The 20676-nt window shown below is 42.5% G+C and overlaps 1 protein-coding gene across 4 annotated transcripts in view; it reads left to right on the forward strand.

The window, feature by feature from the left end:
- The first annotated feature begins 466 nt into the window (after positions 1-466).
- The window catches only part of LOC119029651 (A-kinase anchor protein 2), an 89687-nt gene continuing 69477 nt past the window's right edge, over positions 467-20676 (forward strand). For 2 of the 4 annotated variants that reach the window (XM_037116653.1, XM_037116654.1), the window contains exons 1-2: positions 467-626; positions 9693-9744. In XM_037116653.1, coding sequence (XP_036972548.1) covers positions 583-626; positions 9693-9744 — 96 coding nt within the window. In that variant the 5' untranslated portion in view covers positions 467-582. Of the gene's footprint in view, positions 627-9251; positions 9745-20676 lie in introns of all 4 variants that reach the window. The other 2 variants (XM_037116655.1, XM_037116656.1) reach the window with 2 other exon arrangements.

A 20676-nucleotide genomic window follows, 5' to 3' on the forward strand; every position in this document is an offset into this window, starting at 1 on the left:
GAGGGGAAAGGTTGCTCTCAGGGTAGCAGCCGGAATAAGGCAGGTTGGCCACTCCTTTCATTATACTGTAACTCCCCTAAGGCTCTCCTTCCTCTCTCTTGTCTCTTCTGTCTCTATCCTCTGCTCTCCCTCCTGGCCCCTCTCTCATCTCCATCTATCACACTTGCTCCTAGATTATTTCTCTCTCTTTCTCTCTCTCTCTCTCTCTCTCTCTCTCATTGACAGCATCACGTCCATATTCATACCTACAAATACACAAGTGACCACTCTTTCTCTATTTCTCTCACACATGCTTAGACCCATCCCCTCCTGCCGGCAGAGTGGTGCGATGCAGGAGTGGCAAAGGCGGCAGCAGCTGCTCTGACACATTCTGGCGCGACGAGCACACACCGAAAAGGCAGGAGGAAAGAAGACGAAGGAGGAGGAGGAGGAGGAGGAGAAGACAAGGAGGAGGTGGGAGGGAGGAGGAGGAGAGGAGGAAGAGGAGGACACAACTCTGTCAAAAGGACACCGGAGGACGGGGGAAGGAGAGGAGGACAAGAAAGAGGAGCAGGGGAAGGAGAGCAGAGGGGTGTTGCAGCCATGTCAGACACACCTTTGCAGAGGAACGGCACCGCCACAGCACCGTGAGTAGATGGTCTTTGCATTTTCCTATCTATCTCTGTCTCCATCTCTGCTGTCCTTGCCTGCATCCCTCCACCTATCTCCCCTCCATCTGACAGGCTCGGTTGTCATGGGAACGGGAGCTCCGTCATGCTGAGGCTGCTGCTCAGTCATGACTGGCGAGGAGACCCGCCGTACACCGTGTACACTCCTCCCTCTCCTCCCTTTCCTCTTCTTCACACACCCTCACACACTCTCTGCAACCCTCTGTGCTTTCTGCACATCACCTCTTCATGGCTTCACTCTGTTCCCCTCTTCCTGCCTCTGTTTCTCCAAAATCAGTCCTGCACTCCTTCATCTCTATCTTACTCAGCCTCTCACTCAGATAGTCCTCAGATACAATATGTGTGAATGTGCACCAGCGTGTGTGTAATGTAGCATGTTTCAGCATAGTCAATGTGCTTGCTGCAGGCTCGGTCCAGCCTCTGTGTGTCAGCACAGTCCGCCATGCTGCAGACCTTTTTTCTCCTGTGTGTGATGTGTGTGCCTTTCCTGAAAATGAGGAATCAACCTGAAAAAATATGCAATACACCCGCAGTCGTAAAATCACAGCAAGACAAATATCAAGCAAATACCGGCGGTGTGTTAGGAATTGTAGGAGCTTTTTGGAATTGCTGCACAGATGCTGACTGACAAGTCTTTGGTGATGTGTCCCACAAGTACAAGAGAGGAGCAGCATCAGCATATTTTCAAATCAATCTGACTTGTCAGCTGCATAGCCAGACAAATATAAAAAAATGTAGGGAAAAGGAAAAGTACCCCGTTTTCCCAAATATAACAATTTCTGTGAAAAATGTTTCTTTTTTAATATTCAAAGACAAAATATCCAAATGAATATTATCTTTGTATAGAGCCAGTACTAGATCTGATGTTACGTAATGGGCCTGTTGCTTTGAAAGAGAGTTGTATTATGGGTTGTTGGTAGCCTTGGTACCACGCTATCAAGTTTTCCCCAAACGTCAAGCAGCAGTGCAGCTGTTAGCGTTAGTCAATATTAAAAGTGTGCAGTAAGCCCAGTTAAGCAAAAAGCAACCAAATGGAGAAAGATGGTCTCATCGCAAGGAAGATAAATACTGTTGCTTTGAGTTGGCAATGGACCTGATAACATCAGTATTGGATGACCTGGGAATGTCACTCCAAAATCCACCAGCTTTCTCCCTAAAGTTACATTCTGTCACTTTACCTTAGGTAAACTAATATTTACATTTGGTAGATGTATCTTAGGTAACTTTCCTCAATTCAAATCAACACTACACTAATGTTACACCTGGACAAAACCTTCATAAAAAAGGGAGTACTTTATCAATCCAAAGATTTGCAAATCATCAAACAGCTGAGTCCGCTGGCTCTTCCTGAGTCTCAGCGGGATGAAAGGACAAAGTCAGTAAAATCATTTTTGTTGCACCTGAATGTGCTGCGATCAGCTCCTATATGAATCGGTGTGGAGAGAAGTAGTGACAGTGATACTGTAGTGAGAACAGCAGAGTGGGAGTTGTTCTTAAACATTCAAAGCTTTGTGGGTGTACGGTGTTATATTCCACTGAAGCTACTTTTGGTGGAGAGATTCGGGGGCTGCTAAACAACAAAATCCAGAAATTCACGACTTATTACATTTTGAAAGTATTGAGGTGCTTGTGGCAGATTTTACTTAGAAAACCAGAAATACTAATCTGAATAAGGTACAGGAGAGTCTTGTGCTGAGCTTTGGCTTTAACATCTGTCTGTTTTGAGGAGACAATGTATTTGTGTGATAAAAAACCCTGTAGATGTCGAATATTAGGGGACGCTGTGCAGTCAGCTGGTTTGAGTGACAACCAAGGTGTTCTAATGCGGCTCACCTCCAAGCAGAGAGTCTGAATCAGCTGTCGACAGGCAGTTCGAGTGACAGGTGGGAGTGATTTTTCGCGTCCTCTGTCGGAGCCGCACCCATGAAGCAGGCAGAGAAAGTGCAGTGGAGCGTGAAGCAGACCTGCTTCTTTGGCACATCAATAGTTAATGTTTTAATTGGGAAAATGAGACAGCGCTGTCGTGATTCAGTCTATCACGTCCGATCTCTCCTGAGCTCTGTGTGTTTTCCTCTCTCCTATGAGCTCATTTTTAATCACCATATAGGCCGCGTTTTCTTTGGATTGTCCACTGATTCAGCAGAAAGAAGAGGTAGTATTTGTGGTCATGTAGAGCGCAGACACCACAGTGGCAGATGGCCCATTCTCTGCTGCTATTTATTGCACACTCAGGGAAGTCTTACAGAAAAGGGACTCTCAAAAGCGATGGGATGAATTTAGCATATACATTTTTAGCAACTCAGCGACACAGAGCGAGTGCCAGATAACCATATTAATCTCTGTCATGATTTGTTCTCTTGAAATCAGAGTTGATAGGAATTAAGCCTCATTTATCCATCAAAAATACTCAACAATTACTGAACAAAACAGGCAGTATAAAATTGTGATGAGCAGCTTTTACAGCAATTTAAAGACATGTACACAAGGGTCTCAATGGGTGTATTTATAACCCTGTGAGCAACTTCAAGCCCACTCATAGAGAACAGTTACAAATGCATCTTAATGTCTTTTACAGGGTGGAAAACACATAACATGTTAAAGCATAAACACATACAGACAGAGAAATAGGATGAACTAGATACATGGATTGACATGAATTGTAAAAACTGGATAAGAGGAGACAGGCAAACTACAGAGAGAAGAATAATGGCTTCCAGAGAAAGAGGGAGCAAACAGAACATGCTGAGGTGATGAGAATCTGAGTGTCTGGAGGCCAAGACATCTGCTTCTCCCACAGACTGTATAAAGGAAATAGATGGAATTTCTGAGTCTGAAAAAATGAAGCGCCTTGAACCTGCATTCTTTTTGATGACCCGCAGGGGGCAACTCACCTGGTTTCAAAAGATTAGTTTGATTTTATGTCAGCTTATGAGAAAATTACCCAGCTTCTCATTTGAATTATGACCTCAGTCAACAGTTTTCTGATGAGGTTGTGGTCTCAACCACTAGTCTGAAGTCTACCATGCTACCACGATGTGTCCAAGGGTTTTCTGGCAGATCCAGTCAGGATATCCTCACCAGCTCCACCCTCTAATCCAGATATGGTCACTTCTGGCTCCAAAAAAACAAGAAGGCAAATGGTGAAAATGCTAAACGTGAGGCTTCAGAAGGGTATTTCACATAACAGTGGGTGACATTATGTCCACTTTACATACTCTATGGCTTCTACTTTAAAGTGCATCTCAGGATAATAAAAATACCACTTTAAAGATTATAAATGTGTGCAGACACACAAACATGTGCATTGATACCTAAGGGCATCCATGTGAATTCTCCTCTGTCAATATAAAATCATCCTTAAGAGACAAAAGACTGAGCTGACACACTGGAGGTTGACTGTTCACCAGTACAGCAGTCCACTGCACTTATCAATTCTTATGATCCATACTGCTTGCATCTACAGTGTTGAGCAATCCTAGGTTAGTTTACGTATTTTTAACATTCAAAGCATCGATTATTCATTGCTTCTGTAGTCTTCTGCAGTTGCTAGTCACTGAAATCAAACACTTAGATTTGTTCTGAGCATTTCTTAAGCTTTGAAGCCTATCAGGAGTCCTAAAATCCTTACAGTAAAATTAAGGTTGCAGACAGAATTATTAGTCCTATCATTTAGATTTTCTCTCCTAGCCTTGCCGAGACACATATTTTGTTTTTTGTTAAATCAGACCAGTTCTGCTGTGGAAAAATAAACATACTTTGCAGCAGTGACAAGACTGCAGTGCTCAGGGAACTGGCCACATTGAATTTAGGGGAAAGGGTGCTGAATATGAGGAGGGGGTTGGAGATTGTCAGGTTTTAAATACTTTTTCATAGCTTTTAGCTAAACTATCTGTCAGACAGACAGACAGACAGACAGTGTGGCACACAAACACAGCTTTACCTCCCACAGTGATGTATAAAATATGAATGAGATCAAGGTCTGGCACTCCCATCGCCAGAAATATGTCTGTTTTTGTTTGGGTTGCTTCTTCTCTCCCCCTCTACTCTTTTTTTGTCCCTCTCTCTTTCTGTCATACACACTCACACACACATATAATAATTCAGTCTGCTGCAGAGGCCAGTCTGTAGCAGATGTGTGGCTTTATCTGTGTGTCTCACTTCTTTTGAGAAGCATTTTGGTAAACTGTGGGAGCACCAAGCTCAGAAAAGTTGGGCAAATGAGACGAATACATTAGCATAATACACACACGCGCTTGCACATGCACAGTTTTTCTGACTTATTTTCTTTGTCCATATTTGCTCATTCCCTCTGCCTCCTACTCAACCTTTGCATGTTGTTATATTTGTGTGTGTGTGTGTGTGTGTGTGTGTGTGTGTGTGTGTGTGTGTGTGTGTGTGTGTGTGTGTGTGTGTGTGTGTGTGTGTTTTCGTGCCTCTGGATCCACATCTGGAGGCCATTACCTCTGGGCTGGGATGGGGGGGAGGCGGAGCTGGGCTGGCTGTGCAGTGAGGTCATCGCGTCGTGGCGATGCAGAGGAACAATGATGCTGTTGTCTCGACGACGACCAACCAACGTAGCCGACGCCATAGTTGAGGAGCTGAAGGGGGGAGGGAAGGTGGCAGCAGTTTAGGGGGCGCGGAGAGAGTTAAAAAGTGGTGGGAGTAAAGTGGAATAGAGGGGAAATAAAGTAGACACCATTCTAAAGAAGTAGAATAATGTTCAAGTGAAGAGCATTTGTAATGACAGTGTGCGCAGCCAACATAATGATGTGATTGGTGTTAATCCAGGTCAAACAGAGACTCGTAGAGAGGCCAGAATTCTGGACTGCTGCTGGCTGTAAAGTCAGACAGCTGCAGAGCTGAGCCTGGGTTTATAACATAAACCATATATCACTAAGTCCCCAAACAGGTCACGGTCTATAACCTGCATGTGCCCACATTACAGACATAGCAATATGTTCAAATGAAGGCGGGTCCCAGGGTTAAACAGTACAGTTTTTAATTTGGTATCTTGATGGTGAACCTCATGCAAGCCAATAGTATGTTTGACTTGTGCTGTAGATATTATACAACCGAAGACATCAACAAACTTTATTTTTAATTCGTGAAAACTAGCAAGTCACATGTGTAATACATGTTCTCATCTCGACACCGACCTTTAGCTAAATAAACCCTCGAAAGAGATAAAAATGTAAAAACAGTTCCAGCTCACCAGTATGCAACAGTACTGCAACGACCATTACACCAAACATAAAGTTACAAATACCTGCCAAACCTGCAAACAGCAAGCTGTAAATACAACACTGATGGATTATCACCAACATCAGACCTTACGCAACATTAGCTATGGTTTGAGCTTAGGTTTCTTGCACCCTAATGAATGTAATTATTCCCTCAACTTTCAGCCCTGTTTTTGGTCTCCACCAACTTCTGAGGGAAAAATCTGTCCCTAGATGCTCCATGTGTTGGAAGTAACTGTTATTGTTACCACCGCTTCACAGTATTTGGTCTACAGAGTTGCAGGATGTCAAACCAGAATAATCAGCTCAGGCACAAGCTGACATTGCTCCTGAGAGAAAGACAGAAACTTGAGTATTGCGCCATTCCAACATTGACCAAAAGCAAATAATCAGGACCCGAACCCAGTAATCTACATTGTCCTCACAGTGGACAACTGTTAAAAGGACGCACAGACTGCAGTAATAACTTTGTATCATGATATATCACTTCATTAGCTCTGATTTTAAAGTCTGCATTGCCAGTCAGGGTTAGTAAACCTTAATGCAGAACACAAAGAAGGTCATATGTTGTAGTCGTAAAGCTGAAGTAGACAATTCTAGAGAAAAACAATTTATTGATGAGTCTCATTCCCACGTCAAATACTGATGCTTTTTGGTCAGCAGGGTCCGGCCCCAAGCGTCAGGATGAGATGACTCAATAATCAACTATCTTTCTCTAGAACTGTCTACTGCAGCATTAAATGAGAAGACAAATATGCTTTTCTTTTTTACCATTGTTGTGCACAACAAGTCTTCTTGTGTAACTTTAGAGAATTGCAGCCGATAAAAATTGTCAGCGCTCCAGAACTGATGAAACTGCAAAATACTTGTCTTTGTGCAGTAGCCTGAAAATGATATAATAACACTGAAACATCAAAATCCAGAGAGCCTTAAATGTTTTATATAGATGCTGAACGAGTGTCATTTTTGATTTACTCAACTCTCCGGTGGCTTTACAGGACAGACACTCTCCAGCTGCCGCTATTTATTATACATTTTTCTCTCAGAGTAATGCAGTGGCTGTTATGTCAGTGTGTGTTTGTGTGATAGTGTGTGTGTGTGTGTATGTATGTGTGTTACATGCTTCTGTATTCCCAAATGAGTCGGCCAGGACTGCTGCTGTCGTTTCTCCTTATAAGGACGTCTGCTGGTGGAAGGAGGGATGGAGAAAAAGGGAGAGAGAGCAGGACGTGAGGGATCGAGGAAGAGGAGCAAGGAATTGATAGATAGAAGGACAGGTGGGAGAGGAGGAGGAATTGGGGCATGGAAAGAGAGGATGAGGGGATCGGATTTGATGGGGATTAAGAGGAAGAGGGGGTCAGGAATGAGACGAGGAGGGATAGAAAAAGGGAGAGGAGAGAGGTTGCAGGGGTGAGATTTGAGGGGGAGATCATTTGAACGGGAAAGAAAGGAGGGAGGGAGGATGGAGATGCACTGTGGGAGGTATGTAGGAAAAGTTGCATGGAGGGATAGTCACAGGGAAAGCAAAGGAAAGAGGACAAAAGGAGGAAAAGAGGAAGGGATGTAAGGAAGGGTGGAGGGGAAAAAATGGAAAATACATTTGGTTGTAGGGAAAAAAAGAGTAAAAGAGGACGATAGTAAGAGAATAAATTAAAAGGTGTAAAAGAGAAAGCAGAAGAAGAATGGATGAAACTCAGGTGAACCTAGAGAGTTGAAATAGGGAGGGAGAAAAGAAAATTGGGACACAGGTAACAGTGACCCATTTACACAAGCTGTGCTTTAGTGTGTGTGTGTGTGTGTGTGTGTGTGTGTGTGTGTGTGTGTGTGTGTGTGTGTGTGTGTGTGTGTGTGTGTGTGAGAGGGTGTGTTGTGTTTTTGCAGTTTGTACTCAGTTCTACTGACGTTCATTTGCATGCATCAATGTCATGGAAAGGCACAGTTATCTTCTGTTCTTTTCTTTTGTTTCCGTCCTGTTCCTGTCTCTCTAATGTGTTCGATTGATGTCACTGTGAAAGGTGTGGGAACAAACATAAAACCAGAGTGACCAGAAATAGATCCTGAAGAGTTAGCTGTGGGCTTGTTTGTGTGTGGGCGGCCGGTGGACCTTTTATTAAAAGATCAGAATGATTTAAAATGATAGTAACATGCTATGGTGCAGGTTTAGGCACCTTGGTTCTTTTCTAAAAGTCTGAGAAATGTATTGCATGACCTCTATTATGAGGGAAAATGCTTTCAGCTCACAGTGTTGTGGTGGCCTGTGACTGGAAGGCAGCAGCAAAACAGGAGCAATTCTGTAAACTCCATCACATATGGCTGAAGGTTAGGCTGCTGGGAAATGTGAGGATGCAGTGACAGCAACTGGCCAGTTCTAGGTAGATCTGTAGCAATTAGTCAATTAATCGATCAGTAGATAAAAATTAAGTTAGTCACTGGCTTGGCAGTCTTTTCTTCTTTTTCCGCTACAGCCCCTCCAGCTCCAGACTTGACTGTTAGGGCAGAGGCATGTTATATGTTATGTTAAAATGTCAATAAGGTACATAACCAATGACACGTACAAATGTGGATGTGAATCAGTGGTCGCAGAAACATTCATATGTTGGACAAAAGAAGCAATCTGAAAACGTCACTCTGAGCTCCAGGAAGCTGTGGTTAGCATTTTTCACAAAATTGTGACATTTTATCGAATAAATGAATACTCAGCCCTAGTTCTCAGGTATAAATGCTTCATTTCCCACTATTAAAATTATTTGTGGTTAAGGAATACATTTGTCAGTTGTGTCCAACACATGTAGCATTCCGTGTTTCAGAGTTGAGACTACATTTTGTACCCATGATAATCAAATTTCCAATTGTGAGCTAACTTTAAGCCATGGTTACTCAATTTATCAGCCTGTATATTAGCAGGGTCCGAAAACGAACTTTTCTGCTTCTTTTACTCCTCTGGGACAGTAAACTTTTTTTTTTTTTTTTTTTTTTTTTTTAGTAAACTGCTTGTTTAAGCACAAATCTAAGTGGTCAATGTTGACAGTGGGGAGGATTATAGATCTTGCTTGTTTATCTCAGTAATAAGATGAGCCTAAATCCAGTTAAGATTAGAAAAGGCAAGAGGCAAAATTATTAAAAGAGCAGTTAAGTTAGTCTTTCCTGTTGTCTCCTCTCAGCTTTCAAATATGACAAATTACACCTCTGCTTCTCTTTTTCTTACTTCTGCAATTTTATTATGCTCTTCCTCTTTCTCTCCCTCTTTTCTTCTTCTCACACACCCCCACCTTCATGCCATCACTCCTCTCTCCCTCCCCTCCCTTCCTCTCTCTCTCTCTCTCTCTCTCTCTCTCTCTCTCAGCTGCTCCTCCCAGCTGTTTAATCACACATGGCTCATGCCTAAAAAAGAGAGAGAGGGAGGGAAGGAGAGGACAAATGGGAGGAGAGACGGAGAGTGCAAGAGAAAGAGTGGGTGATAGAGACAGAGAGAGCGGCGGGCTGAGTGTGGAGGCACATGGCCAGTGAATGAGAGATCTTTGCTTCCACTCGGCGCAAGCTCCTTCTCCCACTGCCTCCTATCTCCTGTTGGATTACTGCTGAGGAAGGACCTCGCCTTCTCGGATACTCCTCCTTTCCTCCTCTTCCTCTTCTCCTTTTTTCCCTCTCTCCTCCATTCCCCTGCACCTCTTCACAGAGGGACCCCAGCTCTCGGTTGTCTTCCCAAAGATCTCACGTCTCTCCTTTCTCCTTTCACCGCCCCCCCCCCTTCTCCCCTGCTTCCCCTCCCTCCCCCTCCCCTCAGGATGTCGTGTGAGGAGGCTCAGCTCCACAAAGAGAGGCTGCAGGCCTTGGCGGTAAGTCAGAGTGTGTTTAAAGCGTCATTGACCTCCTGTCTGTTTGTCTGTCAGTGACTTACACAGCCACCCCATCTTCTTCTTCTTCCTCTTCTCTTCATGTCGTTCACTGTAAGGTATCTCGCCTGACTGTCTGTCACCTCGGAGTTCCTGCAACTTCACCAGTCTGTCTGCCCCTTTCATAATTTCTCTCTCTCATTCCCTATCAAGCTGTCTCTGCATAGTCACGTCACTCATTCATGTTCCATTCACGCCAGTTTAAACACATGTAGACGAGCGGGAAAAAGTTTCTGCCTCCGTTTTTGTCTCTTTGCTTCAAGTTCAAGTTTTGTTTTGTTTTTTTACTTTGACCACACAGCAGAGGTGTCAAACATCTTGGTGACCTCTTGGCTGAACAAAGTTTGTAAAATATGGTCACTTTTGTCTCCAAAATACCAAAATGAGGAGACATTCAGCTTTGACATTTAAATCGTTTCCTTCAGTGTGTTTTTTATGTGTTCTTGTGCAAGCAAAAGTTTATAAGCTCCTGAAACGCCTCGTCAGTAGTCTTGCCTTTTAATTGCTTGACTCTGTGACATCACGCTACATCACCATGTCACACATTTGCATGATTTATGCCAAACATCTAGTTTGGCACGTAAAAATTTTATTTAGAACAGCTGCTCAGTTGCTGTTAGGGGTGCTGGCTCAGGCGTGTGTGTGTGCTGACCAATCAGAAGAAATAGGGTATTCAGTAGTGTGGTCATTTAAGAGACAGGAGCTAAAACAGAGTGTTTCAGATAGAGGTTATATCATATGAGCCGAGACAGAAGGTGAAGATACATCTGACATCCAGTGTACAAATTCCCCAAGTTATCCATGGTATGATATGGTACAATATGTAAGAACTTGCCACCTGTCAAATTCATACTCAAAACAAGTAGAGGGCAGCATATCACCGGAGAAGCCGCTGATTGCTGCCCTTAGCTAGTTCAGTCAGCTCAGCTAGTCATGTAGCTAGCAGCTCAGACTGGGAGCTCGAGACGAGTGGATTGAAGTGTTTACACCACTAGCACAGGAGCTTTGGGCCAGGATGGGACAAGCCTAGCTGGTTAGCATGCTAACAACTTTTGCAGATATCTCTTCAACACAATACACAGACAACGTAATGTCAAAACTTATTATTCACATTCTGTTAATATTTTTTGTTGATCTTTGAGTAGTTCATCTAAAATTATTATTTATTGCCCCTTTAGTGTTTTGGAAGCCCTACAGCATGACATCATAGCCTCCTACACCCATTTTGGTCATATAAAACAAATTGATTTCAGTTGCACCCATTATAATGTGCCTCACTAGCCTTCACTCCTGCACTGCTGCTGTGTTTGTCTTTCTGTTCATGTCAGCTTTCATCTTCTTCCATGCCTTTTTTTTTTTAGATGGGAGGGAAACTAACCTCATAGGAAAGTTCTTTCACGGTTTCTTTATGTCTTTTTGGGCAGATGTCTGAGGTTCCAAAATAGAAGAATCTCAACTGCAAGGTGGTCTCGAATATGTTTCGTTACGTTGCCATTGTGTTTCATGATCATCTGTTGAAGCGTTCCACTCGGTGCTGGTAGGACTTCAGAGCAACGGTTAGAACAGGATCGCCGGACTAAATTTGGCGCCAGCGAGGAACCACAGCATACCACACACACTCAAGACGCACAGAGGCACACAACACACACACTCGTACGTACAAGTGGGGGGAACAGCGGCAGCAGATGGAGAACTATTTTGGCCACGTTGAGCATGGCAGCCGCACCAGGCTTCATGTACTTTGAGAGTGGAAAGTTCTCATGATTTTGAGCAGAGGAGAACAAGCACTTCAGTTTCTTGCATCATTCTTGCATGCACACTTGGCAAAATACCACAAAATAGTTGATTATGTGAAAATGAGCTGAGAGTAAACTGCCATATTCTTGTGGCAGCTGTCATAAACACTACAAAGACTGCTCGTCTAATTCTATCATATCAGACATCCTACTGTAAGTGCCAAAAGCTTTGACACACATTAAAGAAAGGTCAGGCACGGAATAGAAGTAAATCATTTGAGCCTCTTTGTCTCCTCCAAATGAGCATCTGTCTTGTCTCACCTCTCTGTGTATGTGTGTGTGTGCAGTATATCAAAGACAATAACAGCACTAATAGCTTTCAAGTCCTACCAGGCACTTAAGTAGAGAAGGCTTACTATTACACTAATAGTACTAACAGCTCTCTGAGGCAGCGAAGCACTCGGAGGGAGCCAACCAGCGCAGGTCCAGTGTAAATACAGTAGCTGGACAGAGTCCTCCAGGGGAAGGAGGTTATAAAACCTCTTCTGACTGTCAATCAAAAGCGAGCGTATCTGAATCCTGCAGTGGATTAAAACCTGTCCCTTGACAAAGTTTGATCATCATCTGCGCTGAGACCGAACATTATTGTCTTGGCTTGTCTGGCTTTCATAATAAGCATTACTTAAACCCCTGCAGAGAGGTGAACTGTACATACACACACTTACACACTGTCTCCAGTCCGCAGCTGACATGGTAATGTTTTCATCAATAATTGATACCCAGAGATTTCATTGTCATCACTGTCGGTGCCTGACTTCATCAATACTTCAGCAGATCTTTAGACAAATTGGAAGCTTCCTCTCAAATCGTTGCCGAGGGGATGGACCGGTCGTCTCCAATCCGCCTAAAGACATGCCAGCTGAATCAGACACAGATTTTAATTAACATGTCGTATAGATGCTTGGACTAAAATAAAGATCACCGTCAGGTAGTAGACAGCTGTCATTTTAATGTTCAGTAGCCACAGAGACAGGTCTGTGTGCTGGGTGGTTCATGAATAATGCACGGCACTAATGGGTGTGAATCAACAGCCCTCATTTTATTTTTTTTGATTTAGCAAAAGAGACGACAGACATATCTGCCCAGTCACAACCGTCCGAGTGAGATAGTGTGACATTACAGAGTGGAGAAGAGTGAAGTCAAATCCCGACAGATACATTTCCTGAGCAAATGTGACTCTCGACAGCTTTTTAAGTTTGAATGATCTAATTTCAACAATTAGTGTTAAAACAGGGTTTCTAATTTATGAATTAATATATCAACCAGCCCTAGAATGACCTGTCTTGTGATTTTATTCCTATATATAACTTTCTGTGTATTTATATTTCTTATTAATTATTGAAAGAGCGTATGCGCAATGAATCCCATGTGGCATCTTTCTCCTCATGCACAATTTACGTGCAGTATTTTCTTGCTGCCTTTCGTCCCTGTTACATCTTGCATAAAACTTAAAGGATAAGTTCACCCAAAAATGATAATTCTCTCCTTTTATACTCAGCCCAATGCCGTGGGAAAGTCCGGGGAAGTTTTAGAGTCCATATTCTGGAGCTTTGCAGCTAAACAGCATTGCAGCACTCTCCCGGAAGACTGAAGAAGCCCTTTAGTTCAGTTGTTTAGAAGAATGCTGCAAAACAGTTTTGCTGTGAAGCTCCAGAGATGCTTTCTGGACTACAAAACTTCAACTGCCTTTCTCATTGGTGAGTGAACTTTTCCTTTAACTCAGCAAAAAGCATAGCTAAGATGCTTCTATTTCGAGATTCATCTCAGAGTCTTCCAAACTCAAGAAAATAAATGTGCGACTGTCTGCTTTGTTTTCACATAATAAGATTACTTAGCGTGTTAATCAGTCGATGCAACAAAGGGTGGGTGTTGCCAGTGTTTCATTTAAGAGTAGATGAGTCAATTGGCTCATATGTCCGCCCTGCACACACAAACAAACGGACAACGATCCCCACAGTCTGATAATGATTACGGCCTGTCAGCTGCCAGCAGTGTGGGCTTCCATGGTTACTAATTGGTCAGATTAGTGAACAGTTGTGATGTAATGTCGTTAAATGCAGACCTGTAATTGTTATATTATTAACATGTAATTATAGCAGGCGGATGGAGCGCAGCCTGGTCAGTGTTCCCTAAAAAGTGATTACGTGTTTGTGTGTATGTAATGTGTGTGCATATGTGTGTGGGTGTCTGTGTGCGTGTGTGTTTTTTGTAAATTCGTGTGTGTTCACCAAAAGCCCGCGTGTGGTTTTGAGATCAACCAATGACTGATGGGTGCTTCATCTCTCTAATTAGCTGTTGCCCGTGTGGCCTGCCGACCGCCAAACGGCATGGCAATATACATGTGTGTCTTTTTGTGTGCACTCATTCACTAACTTCTCTTTAGTGTCTGTGATATGTTTACACAGATGACCTCAGCCCGTTGGACTTTAAGCTGCCCCCCAAAACACGCACACACGCACCCACACACACACACTCATATACACACACACACAAGGCTGCAGATCTTTTGGGGCCAAAGGGGAATTAGGAAGTGGAGCATGCGGAGTGAGGTGATGGCGCTGTGTGTGTTGGAAAGACAGAGAATGAGGAAACGACAGCTGCTGGCTCTTGGACCGAGACCGAGACTGTCGGGAACTTCAAGATTCTCAAAATCTGAACCTCTGTCGTCTCTCTTTCTGCTTTATGAGTATTATTAACAATCCTGCAAGACTAATATGCAGTTACGAATGGTTGTGTTTCCTTGGATTCGATCACTGGCTGATCTCCTCGGATGAGCTCTGTGAAGTAATGTGTGCAGCTCAGGGTTGTTGTGGAAGCTGGTCAGTGTTCTGGATCCACTTAGTGAGGTCTAACTGAGCGGAGTGAGTGGGGCAGGGTAAAGGTTAGGGGGATGCTATAGCTAGACCTTGGCATGCGCAGAGATTTGTGGCTGTGGCATGCAGCGGAGGGTTGTGTTTAGAGAGGTAAATAGAGTGGGGGGCTGGGCCGCCTGCAGGCATGTGTCGTTTCAGGTTGAGGTTTTACTTACAGATTGTCATATTGGCAGCCCTGAACCACCGAGAACGATTTTGAAGATATTGAGCGAGGTTGCGGTCAAGTGTTTTCTCCTGACTATGAGTTACTAATATACAATCCTGATTCCCAAAAAGTTGAAACGCTGTTGAAAGTGTACATAACGCAGCTGTTATGTAAGGCAGGTTATACTTGCTTTGACTTGATTACTTGATTTACCTTGGTCTGTGAGTGAAGACAAGCACAAGGACAACTTGTCCTCAGTAAGTGTGTCACCTTGGTTACTGTTCAAAATAAACAGAGAATAAAATAAGGAACTCTACGTAACAAAATAAATCATCCTCCATTATCATTTGCAAACAAACTGTGTTGAATACACAAAAAAACAGATAAGTTAATTACATTTATCTACATTGCAACTCATTGTTTCTCCTGTCACAACACTGTGTTTATGTTCTGGTTGGGTTTATTCACAAAAACCTCATGATTAAGGTTAGGAAACCTTTATATTGTGGCTTAAAAAAAACTGTTTAGACTTCCTGTGAAACCATTTTTTTATTTTTTGTCACCACACATGGCTGGAAATTGTCCAAAGGTCTCCTCTAAAATATGCAGTGGTGTCAGGCTGACAACTGCGGAAATGCCAGGGTCCCTGGTCAGAAAATTTCCCATGGTTTCTTACACAAATGTTGAAATGCAGTGTTGAACTGTGGTCACTGGCTTGGCAGTCTTGTTGCCTCTAGAACCACCACCACCCCCTCCACCTCCAGACATGACATCCAGAGAGGTCATGAACATGAACATGATATGACACATTTTGCAGAAATGTTTACACGGTGCAGCTTGTGACACACTGATTTGAACATATCTGTGGTTTGCAGAAATGTTAACTGAATTTTTAAAGCCTTGAAAGAAAGAAGCATTTCTTACAATCTTACAATGAAAGGTTTGTTACAGATTAGCCTTTAACTTCCTGACATCTGCTTTAATTCGCAGGAATTTTATTTTAACTCAAGTAGGTAATGGAAATTAGATCAAATGTTGCAAACTGCTGCAAACTTTGTATCGCAGAGCAACAACAGCATCCTGAAATAACCTCTGTTTGTTCCTGTGTTAGTTATTTGCCCACCATAAGACACACTGACACTAACTTAATGAGACACACCCCTGTAATGCTGTTCATATGCTCTGTCTGAGGTAAGAGCAAACACAAGTTTCCAGCCCTGGATGAGCGCAGTTCAATTAAATCTTTGACACCTTCATAACAGATGTTTGCTATCTCTTTAAGCTTGTGTTTACAACATGGAAACTAGCTTATTTGGTCTTAAAGGTAGCCAGATTGTTCCCAATTGCTACATTAAATTGGAAACAATGTAAATGCAGATGGGAAAAATACACAGATTCTAGTTCATATGACTCACTTGACGTTTTAGGCGATGTGCTCACATGTGATTGCTCAATGGGCTCCCTAATTCAGTGTCTTAGGTCTTGAATATTTGGCAGAGTGTGTAACTACCAACAGAGCAGATTGGATCCTGTGGAGGCAGGAGGTGGTCAGGGGTGCATTATGGACTTCTGCATTTGATGGGGGTGGGGGAGTGTGCTTGGGGCAAAGTCATTTTAAGTGGGAAACGGGGGTGTGGTTTGTTGGGTAGCAGGGGGTCTGGGGCACGCCAGGCATTACATGCCATCTAAAATTAGCAGCAGCTGTCTACTGGACATTTGAGTGTGTTTGTGTGTAGACGCCTGTTTGTGTGTGTGTACGTGTCCACAGAGACTTGAGACAGGAGAGGTTGGAATGCAGCTCTAGTGGGCACTGCTGGTTTTGAAATTATATTCTTGACATTTGAGCTTAAGTGGATAGTAAACAATACGGAGTGACAGGAGGATGGAGAAATAGTGTAGATGACATGTAGCAAAGGTCATTTGAACAGATACGCATATGAATGCAACACATTACACCTCACATTGCTCCCCTCTGGTTTGCTGATCACGGAGAGATTGTTTGTCGACTCATGAAAGGAAGAGAGAGGAGAGTTTTTAAGGTTATAAAATGTCTGTTTTTGTGTCTATCCATGTGAACGCAGAGGTATGCACGCACGTGTCTCACCTCAATATGGACATGATGAGTATAGTCACCACCTGCTCCTATCGCATGACAACGGCATTCAAGACATTTCAGCAATGTGCTAAGTTTGCATGTGAAGACACCAATGTTAGCTCGGGATTTAGCAGGTTAGCGTTCAGTTCACTGTCGACCTGACAAATTAGCATTGTCTGAGGAGGACATCACATAGTTCAAACATATCACTTTTTCATACTGAAGGTCTCTAGCTGCAACTAATGGTTATTTTAATTTCAGCATGACCAATATTTTAATCTTGAATGTTATCGCTTGATTTATTCACTCATAAATCAAAATCAAATAAAGTTATTATTACGTTTATTCATAAAGCACTTTTAAAAACAACCAGAGTTGACCAAAGTGCTGTACTAATTAGTCAGTGGTAAAAATGCGCAGTAACAACAATAAAGAGACAATGAAACTATTCAAAGCAATATCAAAGCTGTGGGCAATAATGTTAAACAAATAAAGCTTTTAAGATCAATTAATTACAAAAAAATATATAGAAAACACTGAACCACTATGAGGCAACCAAAGGACTTTCTAAAATCTAGGTCTGAATCACACACATTCAACACATTGAGGTGGCGAGTCCATTTCAGTCCCTGTTCTGTAAGCGTTCAGGTATGGATAGCCACTGAGTGGAAGACGATCACTGTGAAATGTCTCCTCTGGGTGTGTTGGCATGTGCAGAATGTGACCCGTCAGATCTGCAGCTAACGTCAGTGCGAGATCTCATCACCAGCAGAACTTTGAATTTAAGCGGAGTTACATCACCGCTTTAACGCATTATAATCATGTATGTGACCTCATGCCGGGTGTGTATGTGTATCAGCAAAGAAGAATGTTGTTAACGGGCAGGTTTGTGTGTGTTTGCGTTTCAGTGCTCGCATGTGCACATTCTGACACTTTTTCATTGTTATTAAAGCCTTCCAATCAGTGTCTGGACACGCAGTAACAAACCGTTTTTGCCCTATTGGCTGTATGTATAAAATCATGATCAGTGGTTATTTTCTTTAATTTCATTTATTTCATGGGCAAAGAAAACAGTTCTAAACCATCTTAGATTTTTGGACCCACCCTTTATTTCCAATCAGACTTTTCCTACTGATAATGGTTTGGGTTTGGGTTATTGGTTCAAATGTCCTTTTTTTATATTCCCAATATTTCCACTTAAACAGCCTATAAAATGACAGTGAATCCTGCTCACAATTTTTGTTAAAGGATCATTCATTGAAGTATTTCTTGGATTCTAGATCTAGATCCTTTGTTTCTACCTTAAAGTCTTTGGTTTGTCCAGTTGAGAATTAGGGTTGGGTAATGTCTACAGATTTGGAAAATGACGATGTCCACGATGATTGTCGATGATATCATATGTGCTGGGGGTCAGTTAAGCTGAGTAGGGAGAATCCTCACCACTGTAGTCACCACTGCTTCCCACTGTCACTCCTATGGCATCGCCCAACTGTGTCACAAAGCCAAGGAAACTCTGGCTCCTGCCACCAGCAAAGGCAGCAGGTAGATCAATTCTCACATCTATGCCATGCAAGATTACCCACAAACATATCAGTGTCAGGTTTAAAAACGGTCTCTAAAACACATCCCAGATAGCAAAATGCTTGTGGCCCAGATCTGGCCCACACCGGCATGTTCATCCAGCCCATATACTGTGTGGAATGCCCAAGAGCTAGTTGACTTTGTGAGTTTGTGGACTGGATGAGGGTGTGTGGGGCAATTTTGCCATCTCTTAAGCCATAACTTAGTTGTCTTCAGCCTCTGAAGTTTGAAACAAAGTAAGCAGATTAGCTATACAGAGGAAACTAAGCTAAGAAAAGTAACTAAAGTAATGTAACCAAGCATCTTGGGTTTGCCCCTTACTGGACAGGTTTAATAAGAAAACAAGATAATACAATCATGATGTAGTGAATTGACGACCAACACCAACAGCTTCTTTCTATTTTCCCTCCTGTATACCACAAACAACTCTTGCCTTATGGCATCTCTGACGGGACACACTACCTCAAGTCCTAATTCCTGTAGTAAACACAGGACAGTGTAAGGGATTTCCTACTAGGGAACAGAGGTTACATACTTTCACGGGAGTAGTTAATCATGTCTTCCCACAACAATGACATCACTGAAATCATGCCTTTCCCAGGACAGTGACCGTTTGATGTTTTATTGGAATGTAAATGCCATCCTTGCCTTCCTGTAACCACCTCAGGCAAAGAGAATTCCCCCACATATTTTCTACCATATACTGATTACTGAATTCAAAACTATTTAATTTCCCACAACAGTATGTGACAGTACAATTGTGTAACTTTTAAAATCACAATGTTATGATGGTAGACGGGTCAGTAGTTGATAGTAAGCCAATGGCGATTGTGCCCAAATGAGAATGATACCATTTGCCTGAAAATATTTGTCTCAGTCCTTAACAATAGAAGTGTTGAACTGTTTGTTAGGGCTGAGAACATTATACAAATCTGCTACAGGAAATCATCAACAAACAGAAGGAGGTGAAGGTTAGAGACTTTAATTTGTCTTTTCTGACATAAACACTACAAAGAAAGAGTGAAAGTTCATTGTGCTGAACTGAAGTTTATTGGAACTGTAATCAGATACTGTAAGTCCACTCCACTGCCAAAATGTTCAACCCTGTAGGATGAGAGGTTACTGAGTTCTGTCCTGTCCACTCGCCTTTGGGTTCACTTATGAAGAAAAATAAATCAACAACGAGACCAAGTAAAAGTTCCCAATTGACCCCAACCATTTTAAATATCGAACACAAATGTTGGACACCAATTTCCCGGATGGTGTCAACAGTAGTGGGAAAAGTGATGTGTCCCTTGTATACGAGCACAGTGGCAAGCCAAGTGGGGCCAAACAGTGAGTCAGAGTGTGGGAAGTCATGAGTTTGTCACCAAGAATGTCAACATATTTTCCTGAGGGGGAGGATGTGTTTTCTGAAGGGAAATACAGTGAACAGAACAAGGTCAGGGTCTGTCTTTTCAACTGTACCAGGCAACAGACTCTTTTCATCTTATTGTAATCAGCTTCTGTTGCAGATTCCCAGAGACAATGACCATTTCTCTAGCTAATGATTTTCAGTTCCGATCAAGAAGTGATAGTTGGACTTGAACGATTCCAACACTCTTCGACAGGAACTTTATGACTCCAGGGAGCTGACTTGTTCTTGGCACTGAAACTTAATTAAAGTACCTTAAACCTCCGTTATTTCAAATGGGCAGTTGGAGACAACTCCATTGGTTGCAAAAAGACAGATTGTGTTTGAGCTTATGAGAAAATTACCCTTCTTCTTACTTGAGTCATAACCACAGTAAAAATGTTCCTGATGACTTTATTGTCTCAATCGACAGTTTTAAGTCTTCTGGTCCCATTTAGAGTAAAATAGAAGATGGAGCAAAGGATGTTTAAGTGCTACCATGACATGTTCTTCTGTTCGAAGTCAGATATAATCAGGATATCATCCAAGCTTCACCTGTCCAAGTATGTTTATTTCTGGCTCCAAAACATCCAAGAACAGCAAACTTGAGGCTTCAGCATGGTAGTCCACAAACCAGTAGTTGTTTACTCAAGGTTAAAACTTACAGCAGCACTACTGCAGTGCTGCTTAGGCAACATTAATGCCAAGACACCCCTCCGCAGTTTTTCTCCTTTGAGACAGGATTGTAGAACAGAAAAATGTTTACAGCAGCACTTAAGGTCTTGACAATTATTACCTGCAGTGTATTTGTACTAGGTGTTTGATTGGCCAGTACAGAGTGTTGCAAGGTTGCACTGATTTGCAGAAAAACAGTCTGCATCAGCTTTTTAGTACAATACTGTTTTTGAAGCAGAGCATTGCTTTGGGTGGGAATGTCCATTATATACATCGTATTTCTGGAATGGTATGGAAACCCAATGGCAGCCACACCA

This window comes from Acanthopagrus latus, chromosome 12, assembly GCF_904848185.1.
Source record: "Acanthopagrus latus isolate v.2019 chromosome 12, fAcaLat1.1, whole genome shotgun sequence".
Classification (NCBI taxonomy): domain Eukaryota; kingdom Metazoa; phylum Chordata; class Actinopteri; order Spariformes; family Sparidae; genus Acanthopagrus; species Acanthopagrus latus.